At 39.1% G+C, this 22,977-nt stretch overlaps 1 protein-coding gene across 5 annotated transcripts in view; it reads left to right on the top strand.

Moving 5' to 3' along the window:
• The window catches only part of MIB1 (MIB E3 ubiquitin protein ligase 1), a 75,074-nt gene that overhangs the window by 36,908 nt on the left and 15,189 nt on the right, over positions 1 to 22,977 (top strand). For 2 of the 5 annotated variants that reach the window (XR_006414044.1, XR_006414043.1), the window contains exons 14-21: positions 7,277 to 7,363; positions 8,372 to 8,533; positions 10,233 to 10,414; positions 12,672 to 12,864; positions 14,832 to 14,910; positions 15,488 to 15,601; positions 19,434 to 19,534; positions 21,130 to 21,273. Coding sequence is in view for 3 of the 5 variants with exons in the window: in XM_044423785.1 (XP_044279720.1) it covers positions 7,277 to 7,363; positions 8,372 to 8,533; positions 10,233 to 10,414; positions 12,672 to 12,864; positions 14,832 to 14,910; positions 15,488 to 15,601; positions 19,434 to 19,534; positions 21,130 to 21,270 (1,059 nt within the window). In the remaining 2 variants the exon portion in view is untranslated. Of the gene's footprint in view, positions 1 to 7,276; positions 7,364 to 8,371; positions 8,534 to 10,232; positions 10,415 to 12,671; positions 12,865 to 14,831; positions 14,911 to 15,487; positions 15,602 to 18,884; positions 18,955 to 19,433; positions 19,535 to 21,129; positions 21,782 to 22,977 lie in introns of those variants that run through there. The other 3 variants (XM_044423786.1, XM_044423785.1, XM_044423787.1) reach the window with 3 other exon arrangements.

Raw genomic sequence — 22,977 nt, 5'->3', positions numbered from 1 at the left:
TGAGCGCAATCATGCCCGTCTATGGCTGCAGTCATGGCCATGCTCGTGCAGGGAACACGAGCACAATCGTGGTCGTGTTGGGGGGAGATGGCGCACTCATGCTTGGTGTTGGGGGGAGGTGGTTACAATCTTTGTTGTTCTTTGTCACTTTGCTTCAAATTTTTGTGATAAAAAAAAAAAATGACAGAACGGATTAACTATTTACATTGAACCTTATGGGGAAATTTGATTTGGCTCATGACCAATTTGGGTCACAACCAGAGTCATGGAGTGGATTAAGTTCTTGAGCCAAGGTGCCACTGTATTAAAATTATTAATGCTCTTAATTCACTGGAGATTATTATGACTGAGATTATAGACCAACTTTAATATAAACACAAGGCCATGGGATTTTGTACTCAGTAGTTATTCATTGTGGCCTCTGCATCACATATTATGGATGCTGCACCTGCGCAGTGCCTGTTGCTGGGAAGATTTAATAGCTTTATTATTATTGTTGTTGTTGTTATTATAATTATTATAACATTTCTGTGCCGCCCCTTGCCGAAGCCTCAGGGCGGCTTACAACACAATGGTTTAATGGTTTTTGGCAGGAACTCTGCACCCTAACCCCCTAGTATAAATGGACGGAGTGTCTGCCCTTTCCCCTGTCTGCTGTTCACCATACCTGGGGCCTTTTTGCTCTCTGCTTGTGCTTCTAGATCATAAACTTTTAAATCTTATCTTCTTCTCTTCATTCCCTTTCACTTTACAACTTATAGCCCTTTCTCCAAGATTGCCCCTTACCAACTCCTTACCACTTCTTTCTTATTTTCCCACTTCCCCTTAACCCCCTCAAAAAACAAAACAAAACCCTTCTATTGTCCTTCTCTTTCACAAACTCTTTCCACCCGCTGTTTTCTCTCTGCCTTTTCTTCCTTGATGGCACAGCAGGAAGCCTTCTGTATGTGCTCTCATTGTGGAGCCAAGATGTCCCCCACTGACCCTCATGATCTGTGCCTTCTCTGCCTCGGAGAAGGCCACAGGACCGATAAATGCAGCCACTGCCAGTCGTTTACCAGGCAAGCTCGCAAAAATTGTGAAAACATGCTGCGAAAAATGTTATGGGAGCAAGCACTGGTTGCAATGAAGCAGGTCTCTCCTGAGGCCAGCTCTTCTGTGGCTTCAGGACCGCCAAAATTCGTCCCTGCTTGTCCATCTGAAGGGGATCCTGTTGGCAAAGATGGAAAGCGCTCCTCTAATTCTCCTTCCTGCAAACATAAGGAGAAGAGGACGGATGTCATGTCCGAGGATTCTTCAAAGCCCAAATGTCCTAAGAAGGACAAACCCGACAAATCTGAGCTCCGGCATAAGAAACATGATAAGGAGCCTCGCTCGGAGCCGACCATTGCACCCATCTCGGTTCTGATTTCAGTCCTGGCCGAAACTCCAAGCCACCAGTCTGTTCGGATTCCATCTTCGCTGCACTGCAGTCCCAATCCTTTGGCGAGAGGTTCGATCTCCGACAGAGAAATCTGTGAATCTCTGGAGAAATCCGTGAATCTCAGCCAGGAACTGAACATATTCCTTCAAGATCACCAACACCTATGTCTGTGGCTTTATCATCTCCAGAGGGATCTTCGAGGCACCCCAACACCCGTTGTCCCTCTTACCCCCCCCTCCCGCCAGCCTTCCGCTCCACAACCTTTGCGGTACTGGGTTCCTATCCCATATGGGCAGTTTGATCCTGACCGCTTCAACCGGCCTTATCCGTGGGATTACTGTCTCCCATATGGATACTACCCATGACCACCAATGTGTTCCCATCATTCCACCCCTCACTTGGTGTCAAGGGATGTTCTGTTGATTTCCGTTGCAGTACTTGCCCATCCACCAGCGTCTCCTGGTGGTTCTTCATCTAGTCTGCCTTATATCTCGGATTTGGACTCGGAAGACTCCAAGCAAGCCTCCTCATCTCCCGATGTGGTCATCTCTACTCAAGATCCTGGATCACCGGGCAACTCCCAGGGAACCTTCTCTGAGCCGCTCTCTCAGAATTACTGGAGATAGACGTGCAGCAGCAAATAGATCCCAACCAGGACAATATTTACGACATTGTGTGTAAAGAGGACTCATCATTCATCTCTCTGCCCTTCATCACCAGTCTAAAACAGGCGATGATTGATACTTGGCAACTTCTGAATCACCTACATCCCACCTCCAGGTGCCTAGAGGGGATGTACAAGGTTCATTTCATTCCTCATCAAGCACCCTCAGCCAAATTTGATAGTGATCGAATCCTCCCAAGGAAGGCAGGGAAAAAAACCCACTCAACTCCGGCTGATAAGGAGGTCAGAAAGATCGACCTGATGTCTCACCACATCAATACCGCAGTGGGACTTGGTCTTAGGATCTCCAGCTATGAGACCACCATGGCCCTCTATCAATTCTTCTTATGGCAGAAGATTAAGTCCCTCACTGCATTCCTCCCAGACCAGCAAAGGGAGGTGGTCTGCCTTTTCATTGGGGAGGCAATATAGCTTTCCAGACAACAGCTCAACACGGCAAGATATCATGTTGATTGCAACTCCCAAGCTCTCGTCAGTGCCATTGCACTTGGTCGCCACACCTGGCTGAGATCTGGAAGTTTGCCACAGCAGACCAAGCAGCGTGTTGAGAACATGCCATTTGATGGCTCCGGATTGTTCAGTGTGAAGATGGATGACAAGCTCGAGAACATCCAGAAGGCTTGTCTCACCACACGTCGCATGGAAACTCCTTCACAACAAAAACGTAAGTAGCCATGGAACAGATCGCAATACTGGTACCAGCCCTACCATCAATCACACCCATCCGGACGTCAACAATATGGCCAAAGACAACAGTGCAATCAAAAGCGAAATGCACCTCGATATCAGCAATCCAGGTGCCAACCAGATGCAGACAAGTGTCCATGCTGATGGGACACACAAATCATTCCTCATTCCTTCAGTCCACCTTCCCCTCTCCCTTTTGGGGATCAGCTGCAAAGCTGACTCCCCATCTGGGAGTCCATCACATCTGATAGGTGGGTTCTCTCCATTGTAGAGCATGATATAAAATCAAGTTTGAGACTGCTGCCTGTCAGCCTGATCCGGTACATAGCAGCCTCTCCAGCATTCCTGGAAGAAGTCACCAAGCTGCTTCATAAAGGAGTGATTTGTTAACTCCATCACTCCGAAGGACTGCACGGTTTCTACTCCAGGTACTTTACGGTACCAAAATGAGATGGCGGTTTACGCCTGGTTTTGGACTTGCGTGGGGTCAATAAATATATTAAAACAAAAAAATTCAGAATGACCATGCTGCAGAATATACTTCCATTGCTCAGGAAAGAGGATTGGTTTGCATCCCTGGACTTGAAAGACACTTATTTCCACATCAACATTCATCCTACTCACAGGCGCCTCCTTCCATTTACTGTTGGTACCAATGTCTTTGAATGTAATGTGCTCCCCTTCGGTCTTGCTACCACTCCAAGAGTATTCACCAAGTGTATGGCTCCCGTTTGTGCCCATCTCCGACTTCAGGGCACTCAACTCTATCCATACCTTGATGTCTGGCTTATCGTTTCCTCTTCCGGGGATGACTTTTTTGGCTCCATCAAGACTACCTGCTCCCCACTTTATCGTCTTGGCCTCTGTATTAATACTGAAAAATCATGCCTCCTTCCTTCTCGTGTCATCAGTTTCTTCGGAGCATGTCTAGACTCTTTACACACATGAGCCTTCCTTCCTCAGGACTGACAGGAAAGACTGATTTCTTCCATCCAGCGGATCACTACCCAGTGGACTATCCCTGCACACTCGATACAAGTGCTCAGTCATATGGAGTCCACAGTTTCGGTGGTGCTGAATGCAAGACTGCGAATGAGACCTTTACAACTCTGGTTCAATTGCAATTTCCATCGCAATTGACCCAACCGACTACTACAACCTCCGCACTCGGTCCTCAAGACCTTGTCTTGGTGGACAACTGATGCCAGTTTCTCCTGCGGAGTTCCATTCTGTGCATTGGAACTGACCGTGACTCTCTATACCGACACTTCCCTGACTGGATGGGGTTCCCACTGCACGTCTCTTTGGACACAGTGCACCTGGCACGGACATGAAACCATCAGGCATATCAACTACCTGGAATTACTGGCAGTCTCCAAAGCACTATGTTCCTTCCAAACCATCCTTCAAGACCACATGGTCCAGGTAGCATTGGACAATGTGGTGACCATGTTTTACATGAACAAACAGGGCAGTACAAAGTCGGTACTGTTAGCACATCTCACCTTTCGCTTGTGGAACTGGTGAATTGCCCACAGGATTACTCCCCGAGTTGTCCATCTAGCAGGCACCAACAACAAGGAAGCCAACTCCCTGAGCAGACATATGCCGATGACTCACGAGTGGGATTTAGATCAAGAAGTCTGTCTACACCGGTTTCAGCGTTGGGGAACACCGTACATAGACTTGTTTTCAACCCACGACAACTCGACATACTGCTCCTGAGCGGGCATCAGCCCAAATTTGATTGGGGATGTACTCATGGTTTTGTGGGAGAACAAATTTTTATACACCTTCCCACCGATACCATTAATAATGAGAACCATAGCTAAAATCTGACAAGACGACGCTCATGGAATCTTCACCTTGGTGGCCCCACTCTTCTCTAAGTTCCACGCAACAATTTTCTTCACCTACCTCAAGTTCCTCATCTCACTCAGGAACACAGTGCCATGCAACATCCGGACCTACAGTCTCTGAACCTCACTGCCTGGTTCGTTCATTGACTCTTTCTCCTGCATCGATACCGGCACTTTCTTTGGATTCGATACATGCACCATCTTCGGGAACGATGCCTGCTTCTCCGACAGCCGTATCTACAGCATCAGAGTCTTCTACACCAATATTATTTTCGGTATTTATACTGGTACCAATGTCTTACTTGGACCCAACCAACTTTTATTCTGATATACAGTTTATTCTCCAGTCTGCACTATGGCACTCCTACAATGCCAAATGGAAGCACTTCACCTCCTTTGCTGCTGCCAATCAACTTCTACGTCAGTCTGCTACTATCGAGAACATCCTACAATTTTTACTCTCATTACACCATAGGGGTCTTAAACCTTCCTCCATTAAGGTATACATTTAAGCTGTCTCGCATCATCGAGGATGCATTGGAAGTTTGTCTGTTTTCTCACATTACCTTGTGCGTCAGTTCCTACAAGGACTACAAAATCTTCAACTACCAATCCGATTGGTAGTCCCGACGTGGAACCTCTTTGTCATCCTACAGGCTCTCACAAAGCCTCTGTTTGAACCATTAGCTACAACAGATCTCCACTTCTCACTTGGTTCTTCACTGGTTCTTCTAGCCTCACTTACGTCAGCTAGAAGAACCAGTGAACTGTATGTCCTTTTCATTGACCTTCCATACCTAAACTTTCACAAGGATAAAGTGGTTCTATGGACCAATCCAACCTTCCTGCCCAAGGTTAATACTCTGTTTCACCTTAACCAGGACATTGTGCTACCGGCTTATTTCCCTGCTCCGTCGACACCAGTCGAGTACTTCCTACATAGTCTGGACATCCGGTGCAGCTTAGCCTTCTATCGATCCTGAACTGAGTTGATAAGGAAAATCAAACATCTTTTCATCAAATACTCGGAACACAACAAGGGAGCTCCTGTCAGTACTCAAAGACTTTTGAAATGGATCATCGAGACAATTGAACAGGCCTATTGCCTTTCCAAACTTGACTTCCCTGTTACTCCAAAAGGACACTCTACAAGAGCTGTCCCTGCTTCTTCTGCCCTCCGTGTAGGCATCCCTTTACAAGATACCTGCCAAGTGGCCACAAGTCTTCCCCATGCACTTTCACAAAGCACTACCACTTAGACGTCAAGGCCAGACAGGACTGCTCCTTCAGCCATGCTGTCCTCTCCACAGTTCTCCAGTGATGACACCATCCCGCCTCTGGGTGTGGTAAGCTTGCTAATCACCCATAATGTGTGATGCATGGAGACCACGATGAAGAAAGGCAGGTTGGTTACCTGAACTGTCATTCTTCGAGTGTTCATTCGTGCATTCATACAACCAGCCCACCGGCCCCACTCGGTGTTGGTGGCTGAGTATGCTGTACTTTTATATATGTATCCGTTTACGTGAATGTATATATGTACATTATGTGAATGTATATTATGTGAATGTATCTTTCTTTCCTCTTTATGAGCCAGATTTGATACTGGGTCTCTCCACTTGGGGGTGAACGGACAGTCTTCAGCTGACTGGGAAAAGGTGGACACTCCGTCCATTTATACTGGGGGGGAGGGTGCAGAGTTCCTGCCAAAAACCATTAAAGCTATTAAATCATCCCAGCAACAGGCACTGAGCAGGCACAGCACCTATAATGTGTGAATGCATGGATGACCACTCAAAGAACAACAGTTATAGGTAAGCAACCTGCCTTTCTAATGCTTGGTTTTCTTGTGACTTCCTTTTTTTGCTGCTTCTGAAGACAGAACAGCCTCAATGGAAGTGAAGAATTGGAAGGCTCTGGCTTGGGTGATATTGGTATTACTGCAAAGAACTTTGCTATAAATCTCATTTGAAGAAGTTTGGGTAGGCTTGTAAAGGCTAGTTAGCTTTATAGAGAAAGACAAAAAGAAATGTTCCCCCTCCGTTTTTACCAATATTAATGTACAGTTTATGTCATACATCTCATAAACTCCTCTTCCAGAAATAGTTGTTCTTGCTCTAATCCAGTAGGTGCACTGATAGTTAACTGCTTAACTTAGATAAACTTAGGAGCCCTTTTAGCTGGACAGTGACGATTTGGGTTATAGTTTGGTTATATCCATTAAGATTGTACAAACTTCAAAACTTGTATCCATAAATTGTTCTGGTATTAGGATTAACTATGAGAAACATAAAACTATTTTAATACATCATGTTCTGTTGGATAGGTGCTAAGTTTTTAAATCAACTAATTGGAAGAGTTAATATTCCTCTGTATATCAATTGAATATTTAACACTTGAGTATAAATGGTTTGAAAAATACGTTAATTTCATAGTTTAAGTCAAGATTTAGGTACAGTTTTTCAGATTTTGTCTTTGAGGAACTTTAAGAAGGTAGTCTCTTGTTTCTTGGAACCTTGTTCTCCACCTTTTCCCTAAAAAATCTATGAAAGAGGTCAAATTTAGGATTATATCGCTTATTTTAATCATCATCATGGGTAACAATTAGGATATCTCTTTCAGGGCAATGCTAACCTGGATATCCAGAATGTAAACCAACAAACTGCACTGCACCTTGCTGTTGAACGACAGCACACCCAAATAGTGAGGGTAAGGTCCTTACAACACTACAAGGTAGTAATTCTTAAATTCGCTATTTGTGTGTGCGTGTGAGTGTGTGTTATTACAAGGGGTCTTTTCCCAATTTCCCTGGGCTTTTTTATTTCACCAGGCCAGCAGCATACAGTTAGTATATGGTGGCCACTTTAAGGGACAGACTTGCTCTATCTCTCCTTCCTGTAGGAATGTTTATATTCTATTCAAATGCATACTGTCCCTATAAACAGTAGAAATAAAATTCGTTTCTTCTATTTCTGTTTTGATTTTTCTATGCACAAGTGAGGAGATAATCAAGGGGTAATGCTTGCAGAAAACCTTCAAAAGAAAAAACTATAGGTGTGGAGAGAAAATCAAATGACACATTGACTGAAAGTATAAAAGAAAAACAAAACACTCAGAAATTCAATTGCTGGGAGTATGGTGTCTGGCTTGGAAAAGGATAAAGAAAGATGTAGATGTAAAGATTAAACTGAACAATGTCATTTGAATAGGTCATTTCCTGGTTTACAGTGAAACAATGTTTATGTGTGCCCAAAAGCAAAAGTGAGAAATGCCCACAGTAATCAATAGATTTATTTTAATATAAATCTATTATATTAGATAGATTAATATATCAGTGTATCAATTCCACCCCCAATCCATTCACAAGAAATCTCCCAAATGGGCAGAATCCCCAAAATGGTTCTGTGAATACTGAGCACAAAGAGAGTAAAAAACTATTTGCTGACTGATGGAAAAGTAGGGTGGAATGGAGTGATTGGAACCTAAAATGGAAGCATTCTCCAGTGCTTCAGTTGTAAAATAAATACTTGTTTTCACTGAAAACAAATTGTAGTTAAAGTGTAGCTTGAAAGATGCAAATAATTAAGTGCATTATCAATGTGTGTGTGGCAAAGCTGGGTTGTTTCTTACTTTTATGTCTGCTTGTAGATTGTCAGTGCCATCTTATGTAAAAAAAAAAAAAAAGTTGCTAACAGATCAAATTCTTTATTTTTTTAGCTCTTAGTCCGTGCAGGTGCTAAACTGGATATTCAGGATAAAGATGGAGATACCCCCCTTCATGAAGCCCTGAGGCATCATACCTTGTCACAACTTCGCCAGCTCCAAGACATGCAAGATGTGGGCAAGGTAGATACTGCTTGGGAGCCATCAAAGAACACAGTAAATAAATTGAACTTATTTATTACTTCTCTACTTTACTTTCTCTTTCCCATCTATTACAGAAAGTCCTGCTTTGGTTTAGATAGTTTCTGTTCTCCAAAAAACAATTATTTAAAGATAATTGTTCCATCAAACAAAAATGAAATTTAAAACTGAATGTGTTATATGCTCAAGAACACCTTATAAAAATGATTTTTTAGAAGTCCCAAATAGTTCAGTTTAACAGAAATTTGCTAATATTTCTTCAAATTTCTCTTTAACATATTCATAGAATGTCAATGTTATTAACAAGCAGTAATATAGCACAGTACAGATGGACTGTATAGTGTACATATTTGTATGTGTGGTTGTACAGATCAATATGATTAGTTTCTTAATGATTAAATAGTTCGGTGAGACAGAAAAATTGGAACAATAATTTCAAGGAGATCTTGCAGTATTACAAGCAGTCCCCGGTTTATAAATGAGTTCTGTTCCTGAGAACATCTTTAAGTCAAATTTATATGTAATTCAGATCATGCACATATGGATTGCATTTAGCATGCTTGTCTTAGCATACATATATACCATTCTAGGCATATAAAATACTTAAGAAACACTTCCATATACAATAAATTCTCTTCATTCACAAGGGTTAGGGCTGCAGGACCCCTGCAAAAGTGGAAAAAACTGCAATTCTCTCTAGTCCCCTACTCAGAACGTTAATTCTTAAGACTGTGGACCATGCATGAACTGGATTGTTTCTCCCTCTCTCTCTCTGCTATAGAACTCCAAATGTTCTCATGTTTGTTACTATGACCTTTTTTCTTTAACTTTAACTTGAACATTTAAATTAATAGGCTTTATGGCAGTGTGTTCATTAGTATAGATGTTAGTAACTTGGACATTGATAACTCAGGGACTTCCTATACTGCAATAGCATTAACGGGTTTATTTATTTATTTATTTTGCACTTTTGTATACCATCATCTTGTAGCCACATGGCTCTCTAGATGGTTTACTAATAAAAACAAACATCATAAATAACACAGTTAACACAATTAAATCCACAATATTAATAATAAATAACATAGCGTCATAGCAAGAACACCAAATAATAGTTTAACAACAGATTGGAATTATCTTAAATGTCACAATTAAGAATACTAAAATTAGCATTAAAATATAATTAAATCAAATTCCAACTAAATCAACAAATAAAATGCTCCTTGAATAAAAACCTCTTATTCTCATGCCAGAATATGTATAAGGATGGTGCTTAACAAATAACTCGATTCCATAAATGGGGTGCCACAACTGAGAAGGCCCTGCCTCAGGTAGCCATCCTCCTAGCTTCCTTTAGAGATGGCCCCTGGAGCAGGACCTCTGATGATGATCTCAGAGTCTGGGTAGGGTCATATGGATGGAGACATACTTTGAGGGGTATATATGAGGTACCACTAAACATACAAATAAAAACAATGCAAGAATTGTTGATTGAGGAGATATAGATGAATGATTGGGAGAGGGCTTGACACTCTGATGGCATATTTGCTCTATTCAGCTTATTTTGAGAGTAAAAGGAACTAACTGTACAAATTGCGCATTAGAGTTGCCAAAAGCTATTAATGATATTTGTAGCTCTGTTTGATCCTTAAGGCATTATTTTCTAGGTACATCAATAGAAACTCAAGTTAGTTGCTCATTTACTTTCTTTCAGTTGATAATGGGACTGGGTACACAGGGAGCAGAGAAGAAGAGTGCAGCATCTATTGCCTGCTTCCTGGCAGCAAACGGAGCTGACCTTGGTATTCGTAATAAGAAGGGTCAGTCACCTCTTGACTTGTGTCCTGATCCTAGCCTTTGTAAAGCATTGGCTAAATGTCACAAAGAAAAAGTCAGGTTTGTATTACAACAAAGCACTGGAATTTCTACACACATTTTGTTTTCTAAAGATTAGACAGTCAGTTGACAGTTTAATATGGGCAAAAATGAATGGTGGTCTTCCATTTTGGTTCTTAATGTATTAAATCCTTGCCACTTGGTGCATCTATAGCAGCAGTCTTCACACTTTATCAGTAGGGGACCAGTTGAAAGGCTGCGGTGACCGGCGCAGGCGGGGGTGGGGGTGCCTGGGGGCACGGGCCAGTGAGGTGCCATCAGGTGCGTGTGAGGCGGCATCGGGCACTCATGGTGGTGGCTTGCTCACTCGGAGATCTCCCAGCGAGTCCAAAACCATCTCCAAGTGAGCAAGCCACCACCTCCCCGGCTGCGCTGCGAGGCAGCAGCAAGTGTGCGCATATGGGAGACAGGCAGTGGCGGTGGCTTGCTCTCTCAGAGACCATCTCCAAGCAAGCAAGCAAGCAAGCAAGCAAGCAAGCAAGCAAGCAAGCAAGCCACCGCCTCCCTGCCTGCGCAGCAAGTGTGCGCACAGGTGGCAAGTGGGGGCGCAGGATGGATGGATGGCCATGGCAGGCCAGATCCGTCCCGCGGGCCATAGTTTGAGGACCCATGATCTACAGAGAACAATGTTTCCTTTGCCATACAGTTTGCATCAAAAAGCTCAGGAGAGCAGTGAAGTTCGTATTGTTAAAATTTAACAGGAATGGCTTGTGTTAACCAATTACTTTGCCATTCCTATTAATTTTATCCCTGACTTCAGCTTGCTGTATTTTTTCAGTGTTCCTACTTTTGAATTCACAGTTTTATAGTTGCTTTATGCATGTTGTGCACATCATTAGCAGTTCCATCAAAATTTAGAACTTATTGCATCCTCTATTTTTCTGGATTCATATGGGGAGTTTGGAATTTGTGAAGGTGAGCCAGGATCTAAACTCGATTGTTTTTCCCATCAATCACATGTTCACTTTCTGTGTGGACAAACAAGAAAATACTATTACATGCATTCTCACATCAGTATTCCTTTGAGTATCATATCATTGGTTATTTCTCAGGAGGGCTCTTGACCTTGCAGGGCAGGAGGTGCAGGAAGGTATCACTTGAAATGAGAGGATAAAAAAGTTCTTAAGCACAGACTTTGCACACAGCATTTCTTATTCGAACTGTTGAATTGCATTTTTAGGTTAAACATCAGTGGGTGTTACATGTTCTATAAGTGTTTGAATACTAAGCCAATGTTTTGACTTTTTTCTGACTTTAACCACTTATTTGCCCATTAGAAAAATATCCAGAAAAGAAACTAGGATAGTATCCTGATTAGGAACAAACAGAAAGCCACTGAGCAAAGCTCTTGAACTTCAGAAATCTTAATCATGCTGAGGATTAGACAAATTTATATAGGATAAAGGTGGCAGTGGCTACTAGTCATGAAGCTGATATGCAGACTCAAATATCAGGCTGTACTCCTGTGAATACCAGTTGCTGGGGCACACAAGGGGGAAAGTGCTATTGCCATCGTGGTCTACCTGTATGTCTCCCAAAGGTAGCTGGTTGGCCACTGTGTGAACAGGATACTGAACTGGTGGACTCATGGTCTGGTTCTTATGTCTTAAGATTCTTTCAAATTGGACTGTAGAAAAGCCCTAAGTAAGTACATAAATGGTCTTATGGACAGCAGGTAAAACAGGACGGATGTTAAGCAATCCTCCATTCTTGGTTTCTTGTTTAATATTCAGCTTGATGAGACTGATGAATTCAAAAGCATTTCATACTCATTGAAGATTTAGATAGTTCTAGTGAAGATATTGTGCTGATTATTTTGTATTTATTTCTACTACATGTCAGTGTTGCTCAATTTCTGACTCTTTTTAAAATATCCTGGTCTATTTCGATACATTTAGATAACTTAAAGGTTTTTTTCCCACCACCATTGGCCTCATTTTAACTCCAGTGTTAAATACAGAGTTAAAATGTATTTTATAAAATAACTCTGTGAATCTTTGTAATGGTTACATACTGTGTAGTCTTTTGTCTATCTACTTAGAAGTAAGCTCTGCCAAGATCAGTGGGACTTACAGGTAAGCAGATACAATTGCATCCACAGCCAACTTTTCTCAAAATCTTTTTCTGTAAGCTAAATAATGTTACTACATGGGTAAACAAAATTAAGCAACACAATGAAGTTTTATACAGTTGTATGTGATTACAGATATGGTAAATGCTTGTGTAATAACATGTCTAAATTAATGTTTGTGTTCAGTGGCCAGGTTGGTTCCCGAAGTCCTTCTATGATCAGCAATGATTCAGAAACCTTAGAAGAATGTATGGTATGTTCTGATATGAAGAGAGATACTTTATTTGGACCATGTGGGCATATTGCTACCTGTTCCCTCTGTTCACCAAGAGTCAAGAAATGCCTCATCTGCAAGGAGCAAGTTCAATCACGAACAAAGGTTTGTGCTTACATACCCTCCTTATTTCAGTATAGAATATCTTAAAATGTCTTGTTTAAAACTGAGTTCAAAACATAAGAAAATAAGGACCTGAGACTACAGTGATTCCTACTGTTCTAATTTAGCCTCCTGCCTTTTTTCTTGGAAGGAATGAACTATCTCTACAATAATATTCATTTCCATCATTTTTATCTCATAATTTATTATAACCTAGTATATTGAAGGCTAACCTGTTGATACATATCAATAGCAACTTAGATGGAAATGAAAAGGTAGCAATTTGCAGTTTATGAGTAGCCATGAGGTCACTTTTCTAGCATTTGCTTTAATCTGTGTGGACATTCAATACACCTAACTTTGCCAAGTTATACTAGATCCTAAGAATAGTTCCTATAATCAGCAGATACATTATTTTTAGTACAGAAAAGTAGGTCTTCAAGCAGAGACTAGACAACCATTTTCAAATGTTCTAGCTTTGAATTTCCTGCATTGATTGAGTTGGCATAGATAGTGTACAAGATCTCTCCAAAAGTTTGTTTATAGGGAAGTAATTAACTCAAAATATTTATCAAATTTATTAGTTTGCTTCTGCTTTGTTTAGAGCAGACATAAAAGACTAATTTTCATTACCATGTCTTAACAGAGGAATTATTCTGGATCAGTCCAATGGTCTATCTAGCGTAGCTTCTTATTTCCCTCAGTGGCCAACCATGTGCTTCTTAGAAACTATCAAGCCAGATTCAGAAGGATTAGTACTTTCCTGTTCTGGTTCCTAGCAAATAATTGGCTTTGCAACTAAAGGTTGTACATTGTTCTCATGATTTCATTATTAGTAATCATTTGATAAACAAATCCTATTTTAAAGTCAGCAGATTTAAGTATATGCAGTATGAAGCAGTATGTTCTTTTGTCCTGAATTTGGATGTCACAAATTCAGGACAAAAGAACATACTGCTTTGTCATCCAATGTGACTTTGGATGTCACAAATTCATCCAAAGTCACATTGGATGACTTTGAGTTCTATTTTATGTGTAAAGGAGAAAACCCTCTCATTCTTCTGTACTTTAGAACCTCTGTCATTGCCCTTTAGTTGCCCTTTCTCAGTCCTTTTCTCATTCTATCATATCCTTGTCAGAGGCAGTGACCAAAATCATGTACAATATTGGCAACTTAATTTTCAGTAATTTTAATAATAATTTCTCATGTAGATCCCACCATTTTCATCAGTCTTACAGATTGAATTGACATTTTCATTGAGTTATCCAAGATGTCTACACAATTTATTTTCTGGTTAATCAGTACCAGTTCAACCATTTTCTATGTATAATTGGTTAGACGTTTTTGTGCCATTATGTGCTACTATATACTTCCATACACTGATCTACAATTTCCAGTTTATTGCCAGACCATCCCGTTTGGAAAGATCTTTCTGGAGCTCTTTACCATGCCTTTGTGTTTTCACCATCCTGAATTAGGTCAGATCTGTGAACTGAACCCACTGTACTTTTCACCCTTAACCAAATCATTTATGAACAAGGAAAGCATTACTCTTTGTTCATATCATTCAGGGATTATGATTCTAGCACCATTAATTGAGAAGTGTCAGGCTATTCCTATTCTATATTAAGTTACTAAGCCGTAAGAGAATCGTGCCCTCTTACGTCATGACTGATAGCGTTATTTGAGCATCTCTGTCAGAAGGTTTTTTGAAAGTGCAAGCATACAGTGTTTATCAGACCATTCCTTTCTGCATGTTTATTGACACTTTCAAAGAATTCTAAATGTTAGTGAGGCAGAGCTTACCTTTGCAGAAGCAATGTTAATGCTCCTTCAACAAGACCTGTCCTCTGATTTTAACTTTAACAGAATATTCAGTTTGCCCAGAACAATTGTTAAGCTATTTGTCCATAAGTGAGGGAATAAGTACTACTTTTGGAAAAGTTAAAGTGGCCAACTTTTCTTGCAGATTGAAGAATGTGTGGTATGCTCAGACAAAAAAGCAGCTGTACTCTTCCAGCCTTGTGGACACATGTGTGCTTGTGAAAGTAAGTGCTTTTCACAGGTAACAGGTAATGTAATTACATTTGTAAATGTAATGCTATTTATTAAATTCACTTACTGAAATTGATGGAGTTCATCAGGTGATGAATATGATGGTGCTTAAAATATAAAAACCATTTTCTGAGCTCATCACACTTAGGTGTATTTGGCAGATGGGGTAGCTTTGTATTAAGCTGTGCATGTGATTGCAGATTGTTTATTTTCTCTGTATAAATTAGAGGATCTTCATTGTAGGGGGGGGGGGGGAGTAAATAGTATATGAACTCCAGGTGGCACAGTGGGGGTGAGGAAGCATATGTGTTCTCTTTTGTTTCCTTTTCTTTGCCAGAACACAGAAAAAGTTTACTAGATTTATTTGAGTGCAACTCTTTACTTATAAAAATGAATGGTCAACATTTGTTTCTTTTGTGGAGTAAGGAGATAAAAAATTTGCAACCAACCTGGGTGTTAAAAACTCCTTTTTCTCTTCTACAATCTTCACTTGTTAAAGTGAAATTGAATGAATAGATTACCAGGTTGTTTTAAACACAAAATGGTTCTCAATAATAAACTTTTTTCCAGATTGTGCCAGCCTGATGAAAAAGTGTGTGCAGTGTCGGGCAGTAGTAGAGCGAAGAGTGCCTTTCATTATGTGTTGTGGTGGGAAAGGTACAGAAGATGTCACAGATGATATTAGTGAGTTATCTTTTTTTCCTTCAGATTTGTTTTGATATCTTTCTCAACTAACTTTTCCAGCACTTAAAACTGGACAAAGAACTGATATAACTGTACTTCTGAGTGCTACTTTGTGATCTGGGAAAGAACATTTAAACAGCAAGAAATCTATTCTGAATAGCCCAACATTACTGTTTACCAACTTCTGAGAGAAACCAGAGTATATCCTTTTGTCTTAATAGGAAAGTGCAGATATGATTGTCCTTCAGTCCAGACTCTGATATATGGGAAAAGTGATAGCAAATGTTAGACATAAACTTTCTATATACATTTTGAAGCCATGGGGTAAAAAAATGTGTATTGTTTCCTGTGCTGGGGCAGAATATGAAAAAAAAAAACCATTTAGGAACTTTTTAAAAATTTACAATACTTTTAAAAGCTCTCTTTACAGATCTAAAGATCTATAGTCATTTGGCTATTTTTGTTTTATACTTATATATTGTATAACTTGGTTTGTTCATGTTGCAATTACATTTAAAACATTTGAAGCAAACTCTAAATTTGTTACTCAGCAGGCCTAGCAGTATTAGCTGATTAGCTGGTTGTAAAAATTAGTTTTTAAATGTTAATGTAATTTGGTATGTGTTTTCATTTAATCCTATTGTATTTTATTGTACTCATTTCTGTAGTTCACTGTCCAGAGAGCTTTGGATATTGGGTGGCATGGAAATTAAGTAAATGAATTTAATTTTAAAATTAATTCAATAAAACCTAATTTACCAAACACAATATGGTAGATTAATACCAAACACCACCATTAAGTTCCCATTAGACCAAGAGGAACTTAAGAAGTAATCTGTGAAACATCTAGAGATCAGATGAAGCAGGAAGAACTGAAGGCAGAGGAAGGCTATTGTACAGATGTTTTCTGTTTGTGGAGAATTATTTACAATGGAATTTAGGGAAATACGGGCTGATGGAAGAGCTACTGGTAGCCCTATTTAGATGTGGAAGATGCTCTTACTTGTTAGACATGGTAGCCAAGCATATTTAACCTAAAAACCTGTATGCAATCTCAGCATATTATTTGAAAAATGACATTTTACTCCCTTGTAAATAAATGATCTTAACAAATGTTATTTTTTGTTTGTTTTGAAAAGTTTTCTTTATGGAGAATGTAGGTACAAAAAGTGTATTTTAGAGGCACCAAAATAGTTGAGGTATCATTCTGAATCATGAGGTTAAAGTTGGAACTTTACATTAAGAAACCACGCAGCATCAAGATCCATAGACTGAAACTTCAAAATTGTGTTTTCATTTTTTCAAATAGAAACATAGAGAGGCTATTTTATCATACAGAATTATACTGTTTTGAGAAAAAAGCCAAGGAAAAACTTTGGGGAAAAAACAAAACAAAAAGCAGTTTTCTCATTTTTGTCCAGTTTTTCTCCATGCTTCCATCAGACTGTGGTGGTAGGGGTACATTGCTGTTTCCAAGAGAACAGTTACTACCTATACCAGACATTCAAACAATTGCATATTACAGTTTTGAAAATGCTGTATTTTTGTATTCAAGAATTACAGTTCATGGACCAGAATATGCAACTGTTTATCTCCTGGCTGTCATTTGTATATATCAGATTCTTCATAGGAATGTATAACATTAAAAACAGTGGGTGAATAAAAGATAATGAATGGTATTTACATTCTGATGACTTAATCCCTAAATAAAATAAACCAGAACTTTTGTAGGATATTCATTACACATAGGAGCATTTTAATGAAACCTTCCTGTGTACATAATAAGCCTGCTGGATCAAACTGGAGGCTGTCTAGTTTCTAACAGTGTGTCTGGGAAGGCAGCAGAGCACCTGAAAAGCTGTTCTCACTATCTAGTATTCTGGACTTGGACTAGGAGCTCAGTCCCTTCTCATAAGGAAGTTGTTTGTTTGTTTAGGGTACTTCTATAACCATTCGATTAGACAAGCTCTTAGAACAGTTTACAGAATAAACTTTTAAAAATCGATAACCAATTTAAAAACAAATTTTAAACAGCTTTGCCTGTCATAGAACAAAACAATAACATTTTACAGGTTGTGATAAAACAGTAACAAAACAATGTATATAATAACATAATAACTATTTCACCTGTACCAAACAGATGTTCCGTAGATTGTCTTTTTATGTACTCTTTCCAGTGTTGCAGTAGCCTTTTAATGATGGGAGAACCAGAACTATGAAAAGTATTGCAAATGTGGTGGTGCCACAGATTTCTCTAAAGACATTTCCAATTACCCTAGTGGATTGAGCCTTTTCACTGATGCTGTCTTCCATGACTCTACAATGTCGTTTCAGACAGTGCAGATTGCCTTTAATAAATATGTGGTTAGGAAGTTTAACTCTTACATGAGCTACTTGAACTTATTTTCATTGAACCAAATTTGTAATTTTATTGCCTATTCACCAATTTGGGTAGTGCTTTTTGCAGCTCTTCATACTGGATTTAACTGTCTTGAAAATAGTCAGAAGAGATGTACCTGGAGCCATTTTATGGATTATTTTGTTAGAATGGGCTTGTTTCATCTATGTTGGTTACCATTAGGCTTCAAAGCACAATTTTAGATGCTGGCCATTAGCTGTGAAGTCCTAAACAGTTTGGAACACAGGTATTTTAAGAACTGTCTTCTGCATGAACCAGCCTGCCAATTGCATTTGTCATTGGAGGCCGTGCTCTGCATCCTGTTGCTATCAGAGGTTTATTTTGTAGGAATGCAGGGCAGGAACTTCTCTGAAATGGTTGTGGAACTTCCACCCTTGAGAGGCTCAGTTGCCCCTCCCCTTAGCAGATGGGCTATGCAGATGTTTTTATTCCATTGTCCCATCAGTAAGTATTTTCTACTATTTTTGAGTCTATCTGTCCTATTTTGTGAAGTTTTGTGTTCTCATTTTTTTTTATTTTATTTCATTTTTAATTATTAGAAATATATTGTGGCTTGTCCTAGGTTATTTTACCAAGTACCTTCAGTATCCTGAGGCCAAACGTTAGCATCATTTTTTAAAAAAAAGTAATGTTGGTATCATCTGCACACCTGGGGACATTGCTCCAGATAATTTATAAATGTGAAACAATTCCTGTGCAGAACCTTGGAGCAACCCCTATTGTTTCTTTTTATCCACTGAGAAAACAATCAGTTTGTTTTAATAAATGTATACATTCACACATTGGAGCTAGATTTTGAAAGCAACAACTGGGATTTATCATGTGTGATGGATGCAGATTTTTTTTCTTTTTTCTTTTTTGTAGCTGGAACTTCTATATATTGTGCATTCAGTCTTCTGCATCAGGACTAATGTAACTGCCAGTGTAATTTGGGGTATTTTCTTTACATGTTCTTAAAACTGTTTCATACTTTTTCAGAACAGCATCTGTATAAATATATCAATGCCATCTGTCTCTCTCTCTCTCTGATATACCATACTACTTAACATCTCAACAGAGTCTAGAGTGGTGAACTATATGACAAAACAGCTAAAAGGATAAACCCATGTGTTTATAACTTGCAGTGTGTCTTAATACAATCAGTGTTCATTTGTAGTGCATATTTCTCAAGCAGTGCCCAGCCAGTAGAGTGCTGGCACAGAGAAACAATTGGCAGAGTGTATTTAGTTTAGAGTGTATTTGTAAAACAAATATATAAAGAATATAATTAAGAAGAGTTGTTTTTGGTAATTTAGACATGGTAATGTGTTTTAATAGGCTAGAAGTAATTTTTTAGATAGGCTGGGTGTCTTATTTCTTTTCATTTTTTGCTAGTGTTGCATGACACTATTTCTTCTTCTCTGCATTGTGTAGCTAGTGGAAACATTCCTGTTCTGCAGAAAGACAAGGACAATACCAATGTCAATGCTGATGTACAGAAATTGCAGCAGCAATTGCAGGACATAAAGGAACAGGTAAAACAAACATATTTCTGTGATAAATATTGAAGAACTGAAGCTGTAGTGTTTTAAGCAATTATATGAGAGATTTCAGGTTTAGATAACCATATGTTCCTAATGGGAAGACACTGGAGCATCTTCAATTGGGAAAATACTATTTGCATCATTTTTCAATGCGAAAAAGTCTCCCAGCTGTAGTCACTTTGATTTTACACCACTTTTCTTTATGCATTATACTCAAAGCAGTTCACAGGAAAACATGACTCCCCAAAAACAATAGCTTCTATTTCAAAATGTTACATATATAATAAAAAGATAGAGCATCTTCAGAATAATACAGTAAATTAAGAAAATTACTGGCAAGAACAAAGTGAAATAATATTTTTTTAGTTTATTTCTATCCTACGTTTTAACTTATGAGGTAGGTTACACTGAGAGTTTATCTACCAAAGAGTCTACCTGGCCCACCTGAGCTTCCTGGTCAAGTGGGAGAAAAAACCTGGATCTTCTGAGTTTTAGTCCAACACACTAATCTATATGCCACATTTTAAACATGTTTTATCCAGGGCCTAAACTGTAACAGAAACAGCAAATGAAACCCTTCTAGAGAATCACAGAGGGTGGTGGAACCAATCCTTAGTACCAGATGTTAGATACCATCTAGCTTTGTGGTTTAGTGACAGGTAGTAATATTTTCTGGTGATGGTGGAAGGTTCTTGCAGTTGCAAGTCCCCTGCCTAACAGGAATGGTTTGCTTAACCAAGGTTCTAGAGTACCTTTCCTACTGCTTCAGGAAAGTTGTTGGGCCTTTGGGAAAAGTGGGAAAAGTAAAAGGTGCTTTAAGCACTATCCTTCCAAGAACAAATGCGCAAACTGACTTCTTCCTTGAAGTCAGCTCCAACTACTCTTGCAAACAGAACAAGGGTTTCATACAGATTCTTATAAAATAATGGCCTTTTTTCTTGATGTATGCCAATGCAGTTGTGTTTTGTAAATTCATTAAGGGACTCAATACATATATGGAAATTTGGCTTTTAAAATCATATTACTTCTAAATAACTTGCTTTTAGACATCATTAGAAATGCCAAAACACCTTGTGGTTGTTCCTAGCATTTCAGAATTGTTTAGCTGAACTTTGCAGCCACAGTGTGATTTTTTATGATAATGTGGCAGGAAATAAATTTCCATATATTTTTACGATACAAAATAACTAGATTCCCTGAAGCTTTCTCCAGAACAGTGAAGGGTATAGAACAAAAACAGAACAGAGCATTTAGCAAATGGAAAGTGAAATTAAAATTGTGTTATTGTTCTGTATTACTAGAAAGCTAGTTTAGTTTAATCGTTTAAAGACCAAACTCTGAAGTAGAAAGTCCCTTTTTCAGGTCTGAGCCATGAACTTGCCAGGTGGCTTTAGTAAACGCAATAGTAAATCTAAGCAAAACTGCTTTGAGACAGATAAGGTTTGCCTTCAGTGTATATTTACCATTTGTTCTTTTAGTGTTAATATTTTAAGATTACATTTACAAAGTAACATGGTAATGAGGTATTCTGTTTTGTTCTTGTTTTCTTCTATACTGTTTTTCAATTCTTTGTTAATCTCTTACAGACTATGTGTCCTGTGTGTCTGGACCGTCTGAAGAATATGATCTTTCTCTGTGGTCATGGAACCTGTCAGCTATGTGGAGATCGAATGAGTGAATGTCCTATCTGCCGAAAGGCTATTGAACGAAGGATCCTTTTGTATTAAAATGTAAAGCGACTTATGGCAACTTATCACATTATTACTAGATTTTGTTAATTGACTCTCTGCATAAGCTTTAATGGCAGCTAAAAGTTATCATGAAAACATTTCTAATGTTACAAAGTGTGTTGCATTGAAGTACTGATGACAACACTACAAATCAGTATTTAAGTGGTCTCCTATCATCAAGAAAGCTAAACCAAGGTTAGGCTAATTAACAGTACATTTTGTTTATATCATTTGATGTTTTCCTTCTTCTCAAACCCTTTATGTTAAAGGGACAATCTTGATTGTCTGTCTTGTCATTTTTATTTTATATGTATGAACTCTCCTTTCAGCCACATTGATTTTTATACTATCAGTTGCTTTCATGTATAAATATTTTTAATTCATTAATTTTATTTGTTTTAAGATTGTTTTCATAGTAGTTAGTAGGAAATTGTAATGACAAAGCCTTGTAGCCAGGTATAGGAATTTTTAAAAATTGACAAAATAAATGAATAGCATTTCAGTATTACATGTTGCCTCCAAAATCTGAATACCTATCATTTTTATGGTCTGTTATTTGCTATAAATTAGCTTGAAGAAAGTACATCAGTTAAAATTAGTCCCTCCTGTGAAGGGCTGCTTGGTGAACTTTACAGTCGTAAAGTAGTGGTTGTTTCCTCTGAAAAAAGCCATCTAAGAAGCCAGCCTTCTTCAGAACTTTGCAAAACACTGGACATGAAGCTGACACAATATCAATGGTGCTAGTAACAGGAGAAAATCTAGTACATACAGCAGATATCCAGTTTTCCTGACAGGTATGAGGAGGATTCCTACCATAATTCTCCAACTTGGAAAACCAGTTTTTAGGATGGTGGCAGAGTTCATAGAATCATAGAATAGTAGAGTTGCAAAGGGCCAGACCACTGTCAGATCTAGCCCCCTGCTCAGTGCAGGGCTCCAAGTTAAACAATCCCTCTTAGATGACTGTCCAGTTGTATCTTGAATGCCTCTAGTGTGGGAGAACGATCTCCCTTGACCATTGGTTCCAATGACATGGTGCTCTAACAGTCAGGAAGTCCTTCCTAATGTTCAGCCTAAACCTCACTTCCTGTAACTTGAACCTGTTATTTCATGTCCTACACTCTGGGATGATTGAGAAGAGATCCTGTCTGTCCTCTTTGTGACAGCCGCCTTTCAGGTACTGTTAGAGTGCTATCGTAGCTCTCCTCAGTCTTCTCTTCTCGAGGCTAAACATGTCCAGTTCTTTCATTCTCTCCTCATAGGGCTTTGTTTCCATTTCCTGGATCTTCCTTGTTGCACTCCTCTAAACCCTTTCCACAGTTCTCCTTTCTGTTGTTATTGGGATACTTTGTAATAGCAAAGTGTTCTGGCAATAGAGTTGGATCCAGACTAAGCCATATTTTGGAATGACATGAAACGGCTAATGAAACAGTAAACTTTAGATTAGTTATTACCAACTGGAGTCCCACTGGTGTCAGTCTGGTGTCAGTGGTTCTGCTTGATCAGTGCAAAGTCTGCAGGCAATCTATAGGCTAATAATGCAACTTTTAAAGGGTGAAATTCTGTATTTGTTTCAACAAAAGCACTCCTACAATTCCCACAATACTCCAGCTGGAAAGATCCTGGAGGACTTGTTTCTGTATAACTATGCATAGAACTGTCCATTTTGTTGACTACACTAGGCTGGAATGCAGAAAAGGCAAT

This window comes from Varanus komodoensis, unplaced genomic scaffold (genome assembly GCF_004798865.1).
Source record: "Varanus komodoensis strain SLA01 unplaced genomic scaffold, ASM479886v1 scaffold14_1, whole genome shotgun sequence".
Lineage (NCBI taxonomy): Eukaryota > Metazoa > Chordata > Lepidosauria > Squamata > Varanidae > Varanus > Varanus komodoensis.
Note: the sequence above shows the minus strand (reverse complement) of the source record. Positions and strands in the feature narration are given on the sequence as shown.